The 20,063-nt window shown below is 40.5% G+C and overlaps 1 protein-coding gene across 3 annotated transcripts in view; it reads right to left on the bottom strand.

Annotated features, from left to right (window-relative positions):
- Positions 1–680: 680 nt before the first annotated feature.
- TMEM135 (transmembrane protein 135) overlaps positions 681–20,063 on the bottom strand; it is a 239,084-nt gene continuing 219,701 nt past the window's right edge. For 2 of the 3 annotated variants that reach the window (XM_060177392.1, XM_060177391.1), the window contains 5 exons: positions 18,833–18,896; positions 17,323–17,399; positions 4,828–4,926; positions 4,221–4,288; positions 681–2,715 (listed from right to left, as the gene is read on the bottom strand). In XM_060177392.1, the coding sequence (XP_060033375.1) occupies positions 2,583–2,715; positions 4,221–4,288; positions 4,828–4,926; positions 17,323–17,399; positions 18,833–18,896 (441 nt within the window). In that variant the 3' untranslated portion in view covers positions 681–2,582. The remainder of the gene's footprint in view (positions 2,716–4,220; positions 4,289–4,827; positions 4,927–17,322; positions 17,400–18,832; positions 18,897–20,063) is intronic. The other variant, XM_060177393.1, reaches the window with a different exon arrangement.

Genomic DNA, 20,063 nt, shown 5'->3' with positions numbered 1-20,063 from the left:
TAGTGATCACTGGGCTGGCACAGAACCATGGTGGTGGGTGTACCAAGGGATGGCACCCCTGTAATCTTACAATCCTGTAAACTATTATTAAATAACTCAGGATAGGGAGTTGGGTGGTAGCACAACGGGTTAAGCACACGTGGTGCAAAACGCAAGGACTGGTGTAAGGATCCCGCTTCGAGCCCCCGGCTCCCCTCCTGCAAGGGAGTCGCTTCACAAGCGGTGAAGCAGGTCTGCAGGTATCTCTCTTTCTCTCCCTGCCTCTGTCTTCCCCTCCTCTCTCCATTTCTCTTTGTCCTATCCAATAACAAAGACAGACAACAACAATAACTACAACAATAAAACAACAAGGGCAACAAAAAGGGAATAAATAAATGTTTTAAAAAATCACTAGTGATAATTATATACAAAGGAAATGCTAAGAAGGGTATATGAATGTTCACACCATCAGGTTGTGTGGGAATCTATCTCCTCTTTAATTGGACTAAAAAACATTTTGGAATGGAGATGCATATTGGACTTAACTGTGATGCCAAGTTTTTTACTCAAGACCCAGTTCCAAGGGCCAAGATAACATTTTTATTACTTCCAGAACCTGAATGGAGTTTCTTTGTATCTGTCCCATAATACAGTGAATGGTGACGAGTTTGCCAACAAAAAGAAGGAAACCAAATGAAACACACCTTTGCATTAGTGCAATTTTACTAAAAAAGTCTCATCAAATACAGTACATCAAATGTACATCAAATGAAGTACAGTTTGTCCTTGGACAACAATGTCACTGAGAACAGTTACTTTATAGATTAAAACATTTTGTTTCTTTTTTTTCTTAAGCTGACAGGGGACAAGTGACCCACTTAATTTCAGGAGAGGGGAGGAGATAGCAGTGCCATCTTTGTTGCTGTAATACTTCATCTTATAAGTAAACACAGAACCAATCTTCATGTTGATTCATGAGAAAATAAACCTAGGGCCTGATCAATCAGCTTCACAGGCTGAAACAAGCATGATGCTTTGATAGTACTGCCTAGTTGACAGTCCTAAAAATTAATCAGGATGCAACATTTTGACTAGACTCCAGTGGCTCTCAGTGTGTACCAGAGTCAGTCTTTATGTTGGGTTTCAATTTGCCCTAACAACCAAAGATCAGGTTACATACAAACAGACGTTTACAAGGCTGGAAACAGAACCAGCAGGGTTAAGCATTTTCAAAGCCTGGGCTTTAATTCTTGTTGCTCACGTGTTCTAGTGCATACTTACTTTACAGTGACCTAAAATTTTCAGCAGGAAATTATTATTAAAAAAATATACCATTCGCCCTATGTGTTACATTAACTGTGGACATCACTACAGAAGCCTCTGATTAACTTACGAAAGTATAGCCTTTCCCTGAAAACTCGAGTGTGATCATATTTCAATCACAGCTGTCCTGGACTATCTTTCATAACCAGCAGTGACTATACTTTGTCATTTTTAAAATTCTAATAGAAGGAGGGGCAATGGGTGTTGGAAAGAGGCATGGGGCCCTGAATCCAATTAGTGATGAAATGGACTTTGAAACAACCACTGGTTTTTCTTTTTTTTTTTTTACATTGCCTTTAGCTATTAAAAAAAAAAATCCAGTGTTTAGGTAAGAGTTAAGAGGGGACAAACTATGAGACAGGCCAGCATGACTTTTGTTCCATGGGATTCTGATCCCTTCTCAGTCAGCAGTGGCAGACAAATCCAGTGGCAGAGAATTCATCCCTGGACAGTGGAAACAGACATAGCAAGCCTACAAGGAATAAAAGCGACTCCACGGGTTTTTAAATATTCAAGTGTAGAAATACGTACACTGATGTGGCCAGGTACTTGTTGATCCCCACATATTCTTGATGGTTACCAGTACCAGAGGCCACTTCACTGCCTTGCCCAGCTGACCAGAAGGAGATGAAGTGACTGGTGGAGAGGGGTCTGGGTACCTGGAATGGAATCCGAGCAGTAAGAGAACCATCTCCGCATCCTTGCAGTCAGAATGGTCACCTTCCCCAACTCCGCCGCTCTACCCTAAAGCAGTATTGTCTGGGAAAGAATGCTTTCTACCTAGGCCATTTCATCACTCTAGTCACCAACCCAAATGCTAGAAAGAACACAGACCCTAGAAATGTACCCGTGATCCTTTGCATCCTAAAGTATAGAAATAGTCTCGGTTTTCACCAAGAAGTATATTGGAATGAACAAAAAAAATCTTTGTTTAAAGTCATTTGTACATATACTCTGATTTTTCACTACATCTCTATATAGATTCTTTAATATTGCTTGTGAACATAATTTAATCAATCATATATCATCATGTCAATCACTACAATGATCCAGAATCAGATTCTGGCTACCAAGGAGCTTAATTATTAAGCAACACCTTCCTAAAAAAAAGTTTCTGCATCTCTGATTGGTAAGAAAAACAAACACGAAAAAGAGCGTCTCTCATTGAAGTAACACTGAAGTTCACGTCCAGGCCCCCTTCTTTGCATGTCTGACATAATGAACTCTTCACAGTGACGTAATGAAACACTAAGTCACGTTAGAGATGATGACAGCTGCCTTCAAGAGAGCTCCACAGGCATCTCTGGTGTTATGGTCGTGTATCTTGGATCCAGTTTGGGGATGAAATCTGCAAAGTGTTTTGATGCACTCGTGCCAAAGACATCAAGGGCTTTTCGGTTCATGACAGCAAATCTGTAAAGCAGAGGACAGGAAAAAAAGACAAGAAAGTGTTTGGTAGGGTGTACAAAATGAGATGATCCCCTTAGCATGTGACTTCTCTTTCATGAGAGAGGAAAACAGACAAGGCTAATGTGGCCAAAGCCCCAGACTCCACTCTTCTTCACCACTCGCTGCCTCCCATTAATGACACGATAATCCCAACACCCTCGAGATCTTCACTAGTTTCATCTCAAACCTTCTAGAACCCTTTCTATGAGACTGTGTCAAATGGAAAAAATGGCTTCTGGATGAGTTGTTCTTTTTTAAAAAAAAAAAATTCTTTATTGAAGAATTAATGTTTTACTTTCAACAGTAAATACAATAGTTTGTACATGCATAACATTCCCCAGTTTTCCATATAACAATACAACCCCCACCAGGTCCTTTGTCATCCTTCTTGGACCTGTATTCTCTCCACCCACCCACCCCAGAGTCTTCTATTTTGGTGCAATACTCCAATTCCATTACAGGTTCTACTTGTGTTTTCTTTTCTGATCTTGTTTTTCAACTTCTGCCTGAGTGTGAGATCATCCCATATCTGGATGCGTTTTTCTGAAGACTGAAATCCCAAGAAACTAAATCAACCATGAAGTAGCTAACACTTATCAATGGGGTAAAGGTAGTTTGTACAATGTTTCATGATTATAAATGTAAATGCTTTTAAAGTTTTTTTCTCATAATCTTAAGGACTCTCAACCAACAGAAAACATGGACAAGGGGCAAATATTTAATGACTAAGAGGCAAGCAGCAAAATAATCTTCAGATGTCTAACTTCAGGTCATCCATTATATTCAGAAAGACACATTTTTGGTAACATGCTAATGGGCCTAAAGACAAGGTTTCTACATTCATAAAATTATCTGGATTAAAAAATAAGTAAAATAAACTGGCTTTTCCACTGAATAGCTTTGTAACTGAAGCAAGCTAACCATCTTTGCCTCCTGCTGTGTGAATTTGGAATATGAATTACAGACCAAACAGAAGCCCCCTACTGCAACCATACAACTGGTGGGCTCAGAGCTGGAGGGGAAGCTCCAGCTGCCTGAACCCACTGTCTACATTCATTCTATGAAAAAGTCCAGCTGCCCCTCAAGAATCAGATGAAGAATAAGAAATGCTCACAACAACCAAAGCACAGGATCAGAAAGTCAATAAAAGAAAAATAAGCCAACAATGCCGGGCAAGAAAAGATGACTGTTTTTTCCCCCCGTTTTCCAAACTGGAAATCAATTAGTTATTTAGGCATGATCTCTAAAATCTCTTTTAATATGTTCATCCCTACCCCCAAATTATTGAAAAGTTAAGAATTGAGATCTAAACAGGCAATATATATATATATTTTTAATTTCTGTCTCACGTTACCTACAACTGCAAGAATATTCACTTATTCCATCAAGGACTGAAATATTTTTATTTATTTATTTAGACCAGAAACTGCTATTTTCCAATGACTGGCTAAAGCATTTTGGTCACTTACTTGCCCTTGGTGAGCCTGAGCAGGAACTTCCAGTAAGATGGGCGCAAGTTCTGAACTTCCATGACTGCCTGAGAGGAGAGACTTCTTTCAATAAACAGCAAGTACAAGTCATAGGCAAGAAGGCACATAGCTTTTTTTTGTTGCTGTGTTTGTTTTTTATAGAACAGAGAAAAATTTAGAGGGGAAGGGAGATAGACTAAGAAGGAGAAAGAGAGACACCTGCAACCCTGCTTCCCCACTTGTGAAGCCACCCCGCCCCCGCCACACCTTTGCCCTTGTAGGTGGGAACCAGAGGTTTGAACCTGGGTCCTTGAGCTTGGTAATGTGTGTGATCAACTGGGTGTGCCACTGTCTGGCTCCACCCCTTCCTTTTTTTAGAGAGAGATATAAGAGGGAGAGACATCACAGCGCTGCTCCACCTGGGATGCTGTCCATGGTGCTGTCCTTGGTGCTTCTCTGTGGTGCTGGGGCTAGAAAGCAGAGTCCTCACACACCGCAGGGAACTCACACTCCTGGATGACTTATCTGGCAACTCTGAGTCATTTCATCTTTATTTTTATTGCTCATATTTTAAAAAACAATGATGACAGCAATGAGCCATACTTACTGCCTGGAAGCAAATTGCTGTAGAGATGGAGTAGATGATTGTGTCTGCATGGGGAAAGTAGGGCACCTTCCCTGCCTCGATGCCTTTAAAATACATTGTCTGCAGAGCAAGCACAATACAAAGACTCTGAGTTTCTTAGGCAACATTGACAATACCCATGAGTAATACGGTGCCTTATTGTCAACCACATACTTTTAGTTTGTCTTTTGAAAGCCTCATAATCCTGTTGAGCTCAACTTCAGTGACCTTTCAGTACAGTGGAAGGTCTTAGTTATCTTCCTTCCTTCAGGACCTGGCCCCAAACTGCCAATGCAAGTACGACCACTCCTGACACCCAGCCACATTCTATCACTGCTTCTTCAATGTCATTTCTCTTGCGATACTTTAGGTCCAATATTCAGAGTTCCATTTTTCTGTTCGGTTTCCTTCCTTACTTCCTTCTTTCTATCTTCCTTCCTTCCCTCAGAAAACACTTGGTGGTGTGAACTGCATCTGGTCATTAAGCTAGGAGTTAAAGCTAGAAAAATGACTAAGAAATGATCAGTGAATGGCAAGCAAAACAGCTCACTTGGATAGTGAGCCTTGCATAGCCTTGCCTTGTGTGAGGCTTGGGTTTGAGACTGGTCCCCACTACACTAAAGGAAGCCTAAGTGGGGGTAGATAGCATAATGGTTATGCAAACAAACTGTCATGCCTGAGGCTCCGAAGTCCCAGGTTCAATCCCCCACACCACCATAAGCCAGAGCTGAGCAGTGCTCTGGTTAATTAAAAAAAAAAAAAAGGAAGCCTAAATACTGTGATATCTGTCCCTCTTTCTCTCTCTCTCTCCCACTTCTCTATCTTTCCCTCAATGTCTCTATGTAAAAGAGAAATGATCAGTGCAAGATGGCAGTAACTAATGCAGTCTACTAAAGCTGTAAGCTGTAGTTATAGATATGTCTCTGTTACACAAAAATGTACATATACGTGTGTGTGTGTGTGTGTGTGTGTGTGTGTTGTCAGGGTTTCCTAGAGGAGGGAGGAAATCCTTTGTCCAGGAAAAGAGCCCAAGAGAAGGAGAATTTCAGAAATGACTATGTAAAGTAGTGGTTTTCACACTATTTGTAGGGAAAGCCACTAAAATAAATAACTTCTAGTTATCAGGGTTAACAAATTAAATCACTTCTATTAATAACTTTAACATAACACAAAATTTGACTTGATTTGGTCTGGGGCCCATATTCAGCTTAGGAGCCTATGTGACCTCTGCATCCCTGCAGATCTGAGCTCACATTCTGTGGTCATAAGTAGTACCATTCCAAGCTGCCCCAATAGCAGGACCCATCTTCCTTAGGTGTAGCATAGAGTATGTTGTCCAGCCTTCCTTCAGAGGATGGAACATTCTCTACCATTGTTGATTCAAGTTCAATGCAAGGTCCTATGAGGGCCCCACAAAGGACTATTTTGTTGTTCCTGATAGAGATGACCAGTAACTATGGAGAAAAGGATTTATTTGAGGTCTAGGCCCATCATGTCTGTTTGGGAATCTCAGGACTCCCCGAATAAGGCCTCTCAGCTGATGGGGGTGACCTGATAGTGACTAAAGAGTCATCATTAAAGTATGGCAGTCTCTTGCCCTTATTCAGCTTTTGCAATCCTTGCTTTGCTAAGGTTAGCTTTGGAGTGAGTGAGAGAACTGTAATAGGAAGTAGGTGAGGAGGGTATCTAAGTCTAATAAGATACTATTTCATTAGGAACTTTATACTGACTCACTACAGACTATTGTGTACTTTTGCTTTCAGGTATATATTTTGCTCCAGTTTATGGATACGTGTGAGCATATGCTCTATCTCAATATTTATACCCCTTCTCCATATTAGGGAGCTACTCTCTTCCCTGATCCAGCTTTCTGTCCCTTCTCCAGCCATGACATCATCTCCCCAGACAGTAAGTAGGATCCACCTGCATATCAGATTTCAGGCTCAGAGAAAAAAACTAGTATAGCTACAGGCCCTTTGAAATATAACTATAATATGCCTACTAGCTATATACAAAATGGAGGGCCCCCTAACAATTCATTTGCACTATTCCAGCCTTTAGGTTCATGATTGTTCAACAATTTTTTTGGCTTTGTATGTTAACTCTCTTTTCAGCTACCAGGTTCCAGATGCTACCATGATGCTGACCAGACATCCCTGGACAGACAACACCACCAATATGTCCTGGAGTTCCGCTTCCCCAGAGGCCCACCCTACTAGGAAAAGAGAGAGGCAGGCTGGGAGTATGGATTGACCAGTCAACACTCTTGTTGACTGTTGTAATTGCAGGGAAGCAATTACAGAAGCCAGAACTTCTACCTTCTGCATCCCACTATGACCTTAGGTCCATACTCTCAGAGGGATAAAGAATAGGAAAGCTATCAGAGGAGAGGATGGGATAGGGAGATCTATTGGTGGGAATTGTGTGGAGTTGTACCACTCTTACCCTGTGGTTTTGATAATGTCTCCTTTTTAATATTAGCAGCAGACTTCTCCACACAAACACTACAGGCTAGAAGAGAATGGCAAGGTATCTATCGAGTGCTCAATGAGAAAGGCTTTCAACCAAGAATACTGTATCCTGCTAGACAGTCATTCAGACTAGGTGGAGGCATAAAAACCTTCTCAGACAAGCAACAGTTGAAGGAATCGACTATCACCAAGCCTGCCCTGAAAGAAGTTCTGAAAGGCTTCCTATAAATAGTCAGACCACCATAAATATGCTACATATCAGAACACTCTAAAAATCTACAAGAATGGCATTAAATATCTTCAATCTTTGATATCAATAAATGCCAAAGGCCGAAATTCAGCAATTAAAATGCACAGAGTAGGAAGATGGATCAGAAAACACAACCCACAATATGCTGTCTACAGGAAACCCACATAAATCAACAAGGCAAACACAGACTCAAAGTGAAAGGGTGGAAAACTATCATACTAGCCAATGGCCCACAAAAAAGGGGCAGGAACGGCTATTCTCATATCTGACACGATAGACTTTAAAATAAATAAAATTTAAAATGGGGTGGAGGTGGACACTACTTAATGCTCAGAGGAGCAATTAAGTCAATCAGTCAAGAGGACTGAACAATTATTAACATCTATGCACCCAATGAGAAGCCATCTAAATACATCAAACATCTACTGAAAGAGCTACAGCAATATATTAACAGCAACACAGTCATAGTAGGGGACTTCAACACACCATTGTCTCAACCGGACAGATCATCCAGGCAGAAAATCAATAAAGAAATGAGGGAGCTAAATGAAGAGATAGATAAACCAGAACTATTGGATATTTTCAGAGTCATTCATCCCAAGAAACTGGAATACACATTATACTCAAGTCCACATGGGTCATTCTCAAGGACAGACCATATGTTAGGCCACAAAGACAGCATCAGCCAATTCAAGAGCACTGAAATCATCCCAAGCATCTTCTCAGACCACAGTGGAATGAAACTAACACTTAACAATCAACAAAAGATTAGTAATAGTCCCAAAATGTGGAAGCTCAACAGTACACTACCTAACAACTACAGGGTCAAAGAGGAAATAAAGGAAGAAATCAAAATGTTGAGTGTTCAATGAAAATGAAGACACACGCTATCAAAATGTTTGGGACACAGATAAGGCAGTACTGAGAGGGAAGTTCATAGCCATACAAGCACACACAAGGAAACAAGAAAAAGCACAAATAAACAGCCTGATTGCACATCTTAAAGACCTAGAAGAAGAAGAACAAAGGAAGCCTAAAGCAAACAGAAGGACAGAAATCACTAAAGTTAGGGGAGAAATCAATAACATTGAGAATAAGAAAACCATACAAAAGATCAACAAAAACAAATCTTGGTTCTTCGAAAGAGTGAACAAAATCAACAAACCTTTAGCCAGACTCACAAAACAAAAAAGGGAGAAGATCAAAATAAATCAGATCATAAATGAAAGAGGAGATATCAGAACAGACAACACAGAAATTCAACATATCATGTGAGGCTTCTATGAACAACTATATGCCACCAAGCCAGAGAACCTGGAAGAAAGGGATGATTTACTAGATACCTACGAACTTTCAAAATTAAACAAAGAGGAACTAGATTATATGAACAGGCCCATCACAGCTAATGAAATTGAAACAGTTATCAAAAATCCTCCCAAGAATAAAAGTCCTGGACCAGATAGTTTTACAAATGAATTCTACAAAACCTTCAAAGAAGAACTAATACATCTACTTTTAAAAGTCTTCAAGAAGACTGAAGACACTGGAATACTCCCTTTCAGCTTCTATGAAGCCAACATCACTTTGATACCAAAAGCAGACAGAGACACAACCAAAAAAGAAAACTACAGACCAATATCTCTGATGAACATAGATGCTGAAATATTGAACAAAATTCTAGCCAACAGGATATAGCAGTCTATTAAAAACACTGTTCATCATGACCAAGTGGGGTTTATCCCATGCATGCAAAGTCGGTTTAATATACATAAATCAGTCAGCGTGATCCATCGCATCAACAAAAGCAAGACAAAAATCACATGTTCACATCAATAGATGCAGAGAAAGCCTTTGACAAAATACAACATCCCTTTATGATCAGAACACTACACAAAATGGGAATAGATGGAAAATTCCTGAAGATTGTAGAGTCTATATATAGCAGACCTACAGCCAACATCATACTCAGTGGTGAAAAACTGGAAGCATTTCCCCTCAGATTAGGTACTAGACAGGGCTGTCCACTATCACCATTACTATTCAACATAGTGTTGAAAGTTCTTGCCATAGCAATCAGGCAGGAGCAAGGAATTAAATGGATAAAGATTGGAAGAGAAGAAGTCAGACTCTCCCTATTTGCAAATGACATGATAATATACATAGAAAAACCTAAGGAACCCAGCAAGAAGCTTTTGGAAATCATCAGGTGTCAGGCTACAAAACTAACATACAAAAGCCAGTGCCATTTCTTGACGCTGAGGAATTATTCTGATGCAGTCTCTGCCCCCAGGTTTTACCACGCCCTCGCGATATCCTAGCAGTGCCCCCTTCAACCAATCCTGGCCCCACATGTCACCCCTGGTTGTCGCCCAATAAAAGCCCCCTCAACACTCCCCCCTGGGCTCTGGCTCCCCCTTTCTCTCTCTCTCTCTCTCAGATCTCTCTCCCTTCTCTCACCCTGTGGTCAGGTAGTGGGGACGGCCATTGTCGGCTGACTCCACGTGGCCTGAGCCACCCCCCCCATCCTATAATAAATATTTGTGTTCCCCACTTGTTCTGGACTTCCTCTCTCTTCTCCGCGGTGCAGGCCGACACAGGACCACCACCACAACAACAATTTCTCTATGCAAACACTAAGTTAGAAGAAGTTGAAACCCAGAAATCAATTCCTTTTACTACAGCAACAAAAACAATAAATTATCTAGGAATAAACCTAACCGAAGAAGGGAAAGACTTGTATACAGGAAATTGAAGGAAATTGAAAAAGACAAAAAAAAGTGGAAATATATTCCATGTTGGAAGAATTAACATCATCAATGAATGAATATAGTACCCAGAGCCATATACAAATTTAATGCTATCCCCATCAAGATCCCAAGCACATTTTTTAGGAGAACAGAACAAATGCTACAAATGCTTATCTGGAACCAGTAAAGACCTAGAATTGGCAAAACATTCTGGAGAAGAAAGAACAAAACTGGAGGTATCACACTCTCAGATCTCAAGTTGTACTATAGGGCCATTGTTATCAAAACTGCTTGGTACTGGAACATGAATAGACATACTGACAAGTGGAATAGAACTGAGAGCCCAGAAGTAAGCCCCCACACCTCTGGACATCTAATCTTTGACAAGGTCTTCAGACTATTCAATGGGGATAGACAAGTCTCTTCAACAAATGTTGTTGGAAAAAATGGGGTGAAACATGCATAAAAATGAAATTGAACCACTATATTTCATCAAATACAAAAAGAAATTCCAAATGGATCAAGGACTTGGATGTTAGAGCAGAAACTATCAGATACTTCAAGGAAAATATTGGCAGAACTCTTTTCTGCATAAATTTTAAAGACATTTTCAACGAAAGGAATCCAATTCCAAAGAAAACTAAGCCAAGTATAAACCTATGGGACTATATCAAATTAAAAAGCTTCTGCACAGCAAAAGAAACCACTACCCAACCAAGAGACCTCTCACAAAATGGGAGATCTTTACATGCTATACATCAGACAAAAGTTTAATAACCAAAATATATAAAAAGCTTGCCAAACTTAACAAGAAAATAAATGACCCCATCCAAAAATGGGGAGAGGACATGGACAGAACATTCATCACACAAAAGATCCAAAAGGCCAACAAACACATGAAAAAATGCTCCAGGTCATTGTCAGAGAAATGCAAATAAAGACAACAATGAGATACCACTTCACTCCTGTGAGAATGTCATACATCAGAAAAGGTAGCAGCAGCAAATGCTGGAGAGGTTGTGGGGTCAAAGGAACCCTCCTGCACTGCTTGTGGGAATGTAAATTGGTCCATCCTCTGTGGAGAACAGTCTGGAGAACTCTCAGAAGGCTAGAAATGGACCTACCCTATGATCCTGCAATTCCTCTCCTGGGAATATATCCTAATGAACCCAACACACCACACAAAATATCTGTGTACACATATGTTCTTAGCAGCACAATTTGTAATAGCCAAAACATGGAAACAACCCAGGTGTCCAACAACAGATGAGTGGCTGAGCAAGTTGTGGTATATATACATAATGGAATACTACTCAGCTATAAAAAATGGTGTCTTTACCTTTTCAGCCAATCTTGGATGGAGATTGAAGAAATCATGGTAAGTGAAATAAGTCAGAAACAGAAGGATGAATATGGGATGATCTCACTCTCAGGCAGAAGTTGAAAAACAAGATCAGAAGAGAAAACACAAGTAGAACCTGAACTGGAGTTGGTGTATTGCATGAAAGTAAAAGACTCTGGGGTGGGTGGGGGTAAAAATACAGATCCAAAAAGGATAACAGAGGACCTAGTGGGGGTTGTTTTGTTATGTGGAAAACTGAGAAATGTTATGTATGTACAAACTATTGTATTTACTGTCAAATGTGTAACATTAAATCCCCAGTAAAAAATAAAGATAAAAAAATAAAATAACACAAAATTTGAACCAAACTTATATTCATATATTTGAAAGACAAGTGACTTCTCACCTGCTCTCTCCAATCCCACACCTGCTTTGGTGTAAGCTGGTGACACACAGGTTGGGCAAGAGCTCAGGCTCCTGAGCACAGCTCTGAGAGTCCTGCCTTCAAGTGGTTCAGGTCACCAACCAGGGAAAAGAAGGTGAGATGGGACAGGGGAACTGTGTGGGTGAGAGTTAATGGCAGGTTTCCAGAGCATTACAAGTGACACTTAAAATGCCAGTGGGGATGAGAGCACAAGAGGATGGTAACCTACTGGGCTGTCAGAACTGGAAATTATGATCTATTTAATAAATAGTTACTGGGATGGGTGGTGATGCACCTGGTTGAGTGTACATGTTACCATTCGTAAGGACCTGGGTTCAAGTCCCCATCTGCAGGTGGGCAGTTTCATCAGCAATGACAAAGTGCTATGGGCATCTCTCCTCTCTGACTCTCTTTCTAACCTTCCATCAAAAGAAAGAAATGGTTGCCATTTTGCTGAATACACTGGATCTGGGTATCACTTTCTTTTTTGTAAATATTTATTTATTCTCCTTTGTTGCCCTTGTTGTTTTATTGTTGTAGTTATTATAAATAGGTGAGTTTAAGCCAATGGCATTTATTGATCTTATGGCTTTAATATATTGTAGTGCCATTATTCAACAATTTTTAATTTGCGCTGATATATGGCAAGTATCACGGTGATGTTCTTGTTTATAAGAGGTCTTTTAGAACCTCTTTCTCGGCAGGCTTGGTGATGGTTGCCTCATTTAACTGTTGTCTGTCTGAGAAGGTTTTGATCCCTCCATCTAGTTTGAATGAAATTCTAGCAGGACATATTATCCTTGGTTGAAACCTTTTTCCATTCAGGGCTCGATAGATATCTTGCCATTCTCTTCTGGCTTTTAGAGTTTGAGTGGAGAAGTCTGCTGATAGTCTTATGGGTTTTCCCCTGTATGGGACTTTTTGTTTTTCTCTTGCAGCCTTTAGGATCCTTTCTTTATCCTTGCTTCTTTGCATTGTAACTATGATGTGTCTTGGTGTCTTCAGGTCTGGGTTGATTCTGTTTGAGACTCTCTGGGCCTCTTGAATCTTAATGTATTTTCTGTTGTTTTGGTCTGGGAAGTTTTGTTTTATTATTTCCTCTAGAATATTTACTTCCCCTTCCTCTCTTTCTTTCTCTGGCAGGCCAGATATACAAATGTTACTTCTTTTCAGACCATCCCATATGTCTCTGTTGTTGTTTTCAGTGTGTCTCATTCTCTTTTTGAGCTCTTTTACCTCTTCCTTGTTTTCTCTAGCTCATCGTCTGTCTGGCTAATTATGTTTTCTGCTTCTTTTAGCCTGCTTTCCCTTCCCTCAGCTTCATTCTTCAGTTCAATTATAGTATTAGCTTGCTTTGCGAATTGACCTTTTAGTTCAGTTATTTCAGCTTTCAGTTCTCTAGTTACCTTGAGGTAGCTTGTGTTTTCCTTGAGGGTCTCATCTGTTGTTTCCCTAATTCTGACAGCCCTTTCCTCCATAGTTGTCTTCATTTCTATTACTATTAGGTTTATTATTGCTTGCATACATTTCTTATATACGGTTACTTCTGACTGATTTGAAGTTTCTTCTGGGCTCCTGTCTTGATTCATTGTGGTAGCACTTTTATTTGCTCTTGATTTAACCTTTTTTTTATTGATGTGGTTTTTTTTTTATTAATTTTTCTGTTCTGTTATTCTTCAGTTGTTGTGTTTTGAGTACAAGCCACACTATACTAAATACCTTTATAACAAATGCAGTGACCAACCTCAGAAATTACAATAATAGTAACTGAAGCAAGGATTGATGCAGTTCAACCAATACCAGTTAGCCAAGCAACACCTCCAGTCCAAGAAAAATAGCAACCAAATCCCAAAGAAAAAGAGAAAGGAAAAAAGGGAAAGGAAGAATAGACAATTATGCAAATCTACTGATGACTATAAATTCTAAGGATAGCAAGAAGAAAAAGGGAAGTAGAGAAGAGAGACAAACACACAGAGAGAGTCCACTCTGAATCAGATTTCTTCCCTGAAATAATTCACAAACGAGTGTCAGTGAATTCAGAAAGCAAAAGAAGGAGGAAGGAAGAAAAGAGACAAGAACAAGAAAAAAAAAAAGAGTAGTGAAAGGAAAGAGTTTTTTTTTTCCTTTAATTAGCTAGGAGGAGGGAAAAAGGAGAGTGGAGGGAAGAGGTAGACAGAAACATGTTCCTTTCACATTGGATAGGACACCCAGTGACCTAGCAATGGAAAAAACAACAGCAGTAAATTTTGGTCAACCTGAAGAAGGAGGGGGAAAAGGTGTCATGTATATATAATAGTAATAATAAAACAGAATAGAGTAAAAAACCCTAACAGTCAGTCTGCAGCCTGGACCACTCTGGATTGGCTGCAGGCAGCCTGAGCAAAGACAGCCAATTGTAAGAAGTACCCCCCCCAAAAAAAAAAAACCCTCCAGGTAGTCTTTCCCAGGCACTGTGAGGCTCTAATTGGGCAGGTATTTTGTCACTCAAATAGAGCTCCAGCCACTTAAAAAAAAAAAAACAAAAAGAGAGAGAGAGAGAGAAGGAAAACAAAAGGAAAAGGCTTAGAATGACACCCCTAGTGAACCAGGAATCTTGGTCAAGAAAATAGCTCAGGGGGAAGCCTGCTAGGGGCAGCTATACAGCCCCTGGTTCTGGGGTGGGGGGGAGGGGTGAGCTTCAGAAATAATCAAAAGATTTTCCTTTCTTTTTCCCCCTGGCCTCAGTTTTTTAACCCAAGAGTGAACTATAGGACTCCTCCTTAGTGTCACATTTAGGATCCTTTATTTACCCTTGTGCTGACGGCCCAGTATCCCAACCTATCCAGAGGATCCCAGGTAATAAGCTGCTGCTTATTGGAGCTCACGCCAGCCGCTGCTTCCAAGTTGCCATCTTGGCTCCCCGTAGTTATTATTGATGTCGTCGTTGTTGGATAGGACAGAAAGAAATGGAGAGAGGAGGGGAAGACAGAGAAGGGGAGAGAAAGACAGACACCTGCAGACCTGCTTCACTGCCTGTGAAGTGACTCTCCTGCATGTGGGGAGTCAGGGGTTCGAACCAGGATCCTTACTCTAGTCCTTGCCTTTTGCGCCATGTGCACTTAACCCGCTGTGCTACCAACTGACTCCAGGATCTAGGTATTTCTTTCTTGTATTTTTATGCAGCTAGCTTGGTACCAGCCATCACCACCCACCCAACACTAATAATTGCCCCAGCTTGATCTATTCTCCACAACAGGCAGAATGTTATTCTTAAAGTGTGAGACAAGCCACGCATTTCCACACTAACAACTCCTCAGTGGCTCTGACTGCATGAGGAAAAGATTCTCATTCTCTCAGGGCCACAAGAAGAAACACCAGAGATTTCAGTGATTTCTATTTGACAGTGTGAGTTTTTCAATACATTCCCACTCCCCTCACCAAATAACTAAGCCTGAACATGCTAAATCTCTTGATCCAGTGAAAAGTTGACAGGAAATGTAAGGATAAGAAAACACGCTGATGTGAAGGCAGATAAATATCCAATGTGGAACATTTCATAAAACTAATCACGTAGATCCTCAACAAGTAACTAGTAAGGAGAAAAAAAGAGAAAGAAATAGTAGGTAAAAGAGAGAGGAGTATTATTTAAACTAAAAGGATTCTGGCTCCCAATTCAAGTAAAGGGATTGCAAAGACACATTTGTGAGATAATCAGTAAAAATATGACTGATTGAATATATGAAGATATTACAGAATTATAAAATGCAAATGGGGTATTGTGGTTATGCACTGGTACTTTGGTTGCTCTGTTTGTTTTGAAAAATATATTCAGGGTGACTTTACCCTGAATTTTTTATGGATAAAGTATTAAAATAGAGGCATCACACTCCCAGAGCTCAAACCACATTATAAGGCCATCATAATCAAAACACCCTCGTACTGGAACAAAAATAGATACAGAGGCCAATGGAACAGAAGTGAAAGCCCAGAAATAAACCCTCACACCTATAGACACCTGATATTTTATAAGGGGGCTCAAACAATTAAATGGAGGAAAGAGGGTCTCTTCAATAAATGGTGCTGGGAATTGGGTTGAAAAATGCAAAAGAATGAAACTGAACCACTATATCTCACCAGAAATGAAAGTCAACTCCAAATGGATCAAGGGCCTGGACTAGACCAGAAACTGTCAAATACTTAGAGGAAAATATTGGCGGAACACTTTCCCATCTAAATCTTAAAGGCAAGTATGATGACATAAACCCAACTGCAAGGAAGACTAAATAAAAAACAAATCAATGGGACTACATCAAATTGAAAAGCTTCTGAACAGCAAAAGTAACAATAACAACAAAAAACAAAACAAAACAAAAAACACCACCCAAACAAAGAGACCCCTCACAGAATGGGAGAAGATCTTTACATGCTATACATCAGACAAGAAGCTAATAACCAAAATATATAAAGAACTCACCAAATTTAGCAAAAAAAAAAAAAAAAAAAAAAGCAACTGACCCAATCCAAAAGTAGGCAGATGATATAAACAGAATATTCACTAAAGAAAAGATACAAAAGGCCAACAAACATGATTTACTTCAAAATGATTCAATATGGGGTGGGGTGAGGAGAAGGGGGATGTCCATGACAGAGATATGAAGCAAGATTAGCCAAATGCCAATAAACCTTTCATTTGTACAAAGGGTGCTAACCACTGTGTTGATTTGTAAAAAAAAAAACACAGAGAAGAAGGGGGTAGAGAAGAAGAGGAGAACTGACTTTGTAAATACTTTCCTCAGAATATTTCCTTTGGAACTGGGGTATGCATTTGTTTTAAACACATGTTAAAAAGAAGAAGGAGGAGAATGAGGAGAGGGAGGGAAAGATCTAGAGGGAGAAGGAGATGGAAGAGGAGGAGAAGGAGGAGGAAAGGAAGAAGGAGAAGGAGGAGGAGAAGGAGAAGAAGAAGAGGAGGAAGAGGAGGAAGAAGAAGGAGGAGAAGAAGAAGATGAAGGAGGAGGAGGAGGAGGAGGAGAAGAAGAAGAAGAAGAAGAAAGGTGGTCTGGGAGGTGGTGTGGTGGATGAAGTGTAGAACTCTCAAGCTATGAGGTCCCGAGTTCAATCCCCAGCAGCACATGTACCAGAGTGATGTCTAGTTCTTTCTCTCTCTCCTCCTATCCCTCTCATTAATAGATAAATAAAATATTTAAAAAAAAGAAGACACCATATCCTTTGGCTCTATAGATACATGAAAAATGTCTGCTTACCTCCACCAATTTGGAAGCTAAGTACATGGAAATTGTGGTGCTTTTATAAAACATCATGGATATACCTGCCAAAAATCCTGAAACAACAAATAAAGGAAAAACTGGTAAGATCTCTTAAAAGCATCTGTTATATTTTAGAAATGTTAATTCACTTAGAACAAAGCCACCTGATTCTATACATTGCCTAGTTATAACACGGGGAAGGGCAGTAATAGACTTGGTAATATTAAAATGAAGGGACTTCCAATTAGCACATATTTTTATATAAAAGAGTCAACCTTCAAGGGCTGGGCAGTGGTGCATCCAGTTGAGTGCACATGTGCAAGGACCCAGGTTCAAGACCCTGGTTCTCACCTGCAGGAGGAAAGCTTCATGAGTGGTGAAGCAATGTTACAGGTATCTCTCCCTCCCTCCTTCCCTCTACCTCCCTTTTCCTTCTCAATATCTCTGTCTCTCTCCAATAAAATAAAATAAATTATTATTTATAAAAGTCAACATTTTGAATTAACAACAAGTAATTCTAAAATGCACACTGTAAGAAACTTTACAATTTATATTTAACTTTAAAAGTAGCTGTAGTCGGGAGTCGGGCGGTAGTGCAATGGGTTAAGCGCACATAGCGCAAAGTGCAAAGACCAGTGTAAGAATCCCAGTTTGAGCCCCTGGCTTGGCTCCCCACTTGAAGGGGAGTCGCTTCACAGGTGGTGAAGCAGGTCTGCAGGTATTTATCTTTCCTCCTCTCTGTCTTCCCCTCCTCTCTCCATTTCTCTCTGTTCTAGCTAACAACGATGACATCAACAAGAACAACAATAACTACAATAACAATGAAAAACAACAAGGGCAACAAAAAGGGAAAATAAATAAATATTTAAAAAAAATTTAAATAGCCATAGTCCTGGCACCTATACCAAAAACTTTAAGGTAATTCTTAAAACCATTGTTATCATTTTTATTTTGACTGGAAATATTTACTTATCTTTTCTACAAACTGTTTAAATCTCTAGAGTGTCTTCACCTCACAAAAAGCCCAGGTGGGAGGTTTGTGTTGTGCCACTAATAATGTTGTGGGGGAAGTTTATTTAACTGCAGTTGTGCAGATAGTGCATTTGTAGAAAATGTTCTGTAGTGTTCTTTTTCATCAACCATTCAATTCGGGTCCCTAAGTATTAAAGAGATGTCATTAAAACACATGCCACTTGCAGTGATAACATACTGAAATCAAGTGACTGAATTACTCAGTTAGTTGACACTTTCAGGCTTGGTGTCATTTAGGGACATAGCCCCTGTGATGCATCTGACCCATGGTGGGCAGACAAGCCACTATGTTTGTGGGCTGAAAACCAGTAGGTGATGAGAGAGCCTTGAAATGTTAAGCTCTGGAAACAAAGTGTCTGGGCAGGAATTAGAGGACACAAGGGGACAAAGGGAGTCAGGCACTTTAATGGGCTGGTTGGCTCCTGCTGTCAAGGCTGACAGAGTGACAGGAACTGGACTCCTGTCTCTGCATTACCTGCGATGATGGCGTGCAGCTCGTCGTCGAGGTTCCGCACCCAGCGCAGGAAGCAGCTAGTGCCCTGTGTGCAGAGAAAGACAGAACTCAGCCCTTCCCTTCCAGAAGAACGAAGGACATGGTGCTCGGAAGTAGGCCCCTCCCGGCTAGATGAGGGCAAAAGGTTGGAGGAATGGCAAGCAATCTAATAGCCACTCATGAAAAATGTGTTTCCCAAGAAGGATCGACCTGCCAATGTCCACATTCAATGGAGAGGTAATTACAGAAGCTAGAAGTCCGTCCCACCTTCTGTACTCCAAAAGAAATTTTGGTCCATACTCGTAGAGCAGGAAAATGTAAGGGAAAGACCAGATGGCTTTGAATCCCAGTTCCACCAGGACCCAATATGTTTGTCACCAGGACTCTTGTTTTTATACCATCACTGAAAGGAATGGAAAACAGCAGAGGTAGGGGGCCAGGTGGCAGTACAGTAGGTTAAGCACCCATGGCACTAAGCACAAGGACCTGTGTAAGGATCCTGGTTCGAGTCCCTGGCTCTCCAGCTGCAGAGGAGTCGCTTCACAAGTGGTGAAGCAGTTCTTTTTTTTTTAAATTTTTAAAAATATATTTATTTTATTTATTTATTCCCTTTTGTTGCCCTTGTTGTTTTATTGTTGTAGTTATTATTGTTGTTGTTGTCGTTGGATAGGACAGAGAGAAATGGAGAGAGGAGGGGAAGACAGAGAGGGAAGAGAAAGATAGACACCTGCAGACCTGCTTCACCGCCTGTGCCGGTCCTTGTGCTTTGCGCCACCTGCCCTTAGCCCGCTGCACTACAGCCCGACTCTCGGTGAAGCAGTTCTGAAGGTGTCTATCTTTCTCTCCCCCTCTCTGTCTTCCCTTCCTCTCTCGATTTCTCTGTCCCATCGAACAACAATGAGCAACAACAACGATGATCAACAAGGGCAACAAAATGGGAGAAATGGCCTCCAGGAGCAGTGGATTCATAGTACAGGCACTGAGCCCCAGCAATAACCCTGGAGGCTAAAAAAAAAAGGGAGAAAGCCAGGCACTGTTTTTCTTATCTGAGAAGAGTAAAAAACGAAAGACACCCAAAAGTAGTAATTAGTATAAAGGTGACTTAGAAGAAAAATGAAGGCAGGACTGTAGGGAAAAAATGAGGGGGGGATATAGAGAGACAGGTTTAAAGTCAGCCTATTTCTGTGGTGTTGGGAAAATTACTGGAGTTTCC

This window comes from Erinaceus europaeus, chromosome 17, assembly GCF_950295315.1.
Source record: "Erinaceus europaeus chromosome 17, mEriEur2.1, whole genome shotgun sequence".
Taxonomy (NCBI): domain Eukaryota; kingdom Metazoa; phylum Chordata; class Mammalia; order Eulipotyphla; family Erinaceidae; genus Erinaceus; species Erinaceus europaeus.
This window is presented reverse-complemented; position numbering and strand designations above follow the sequence as displayed.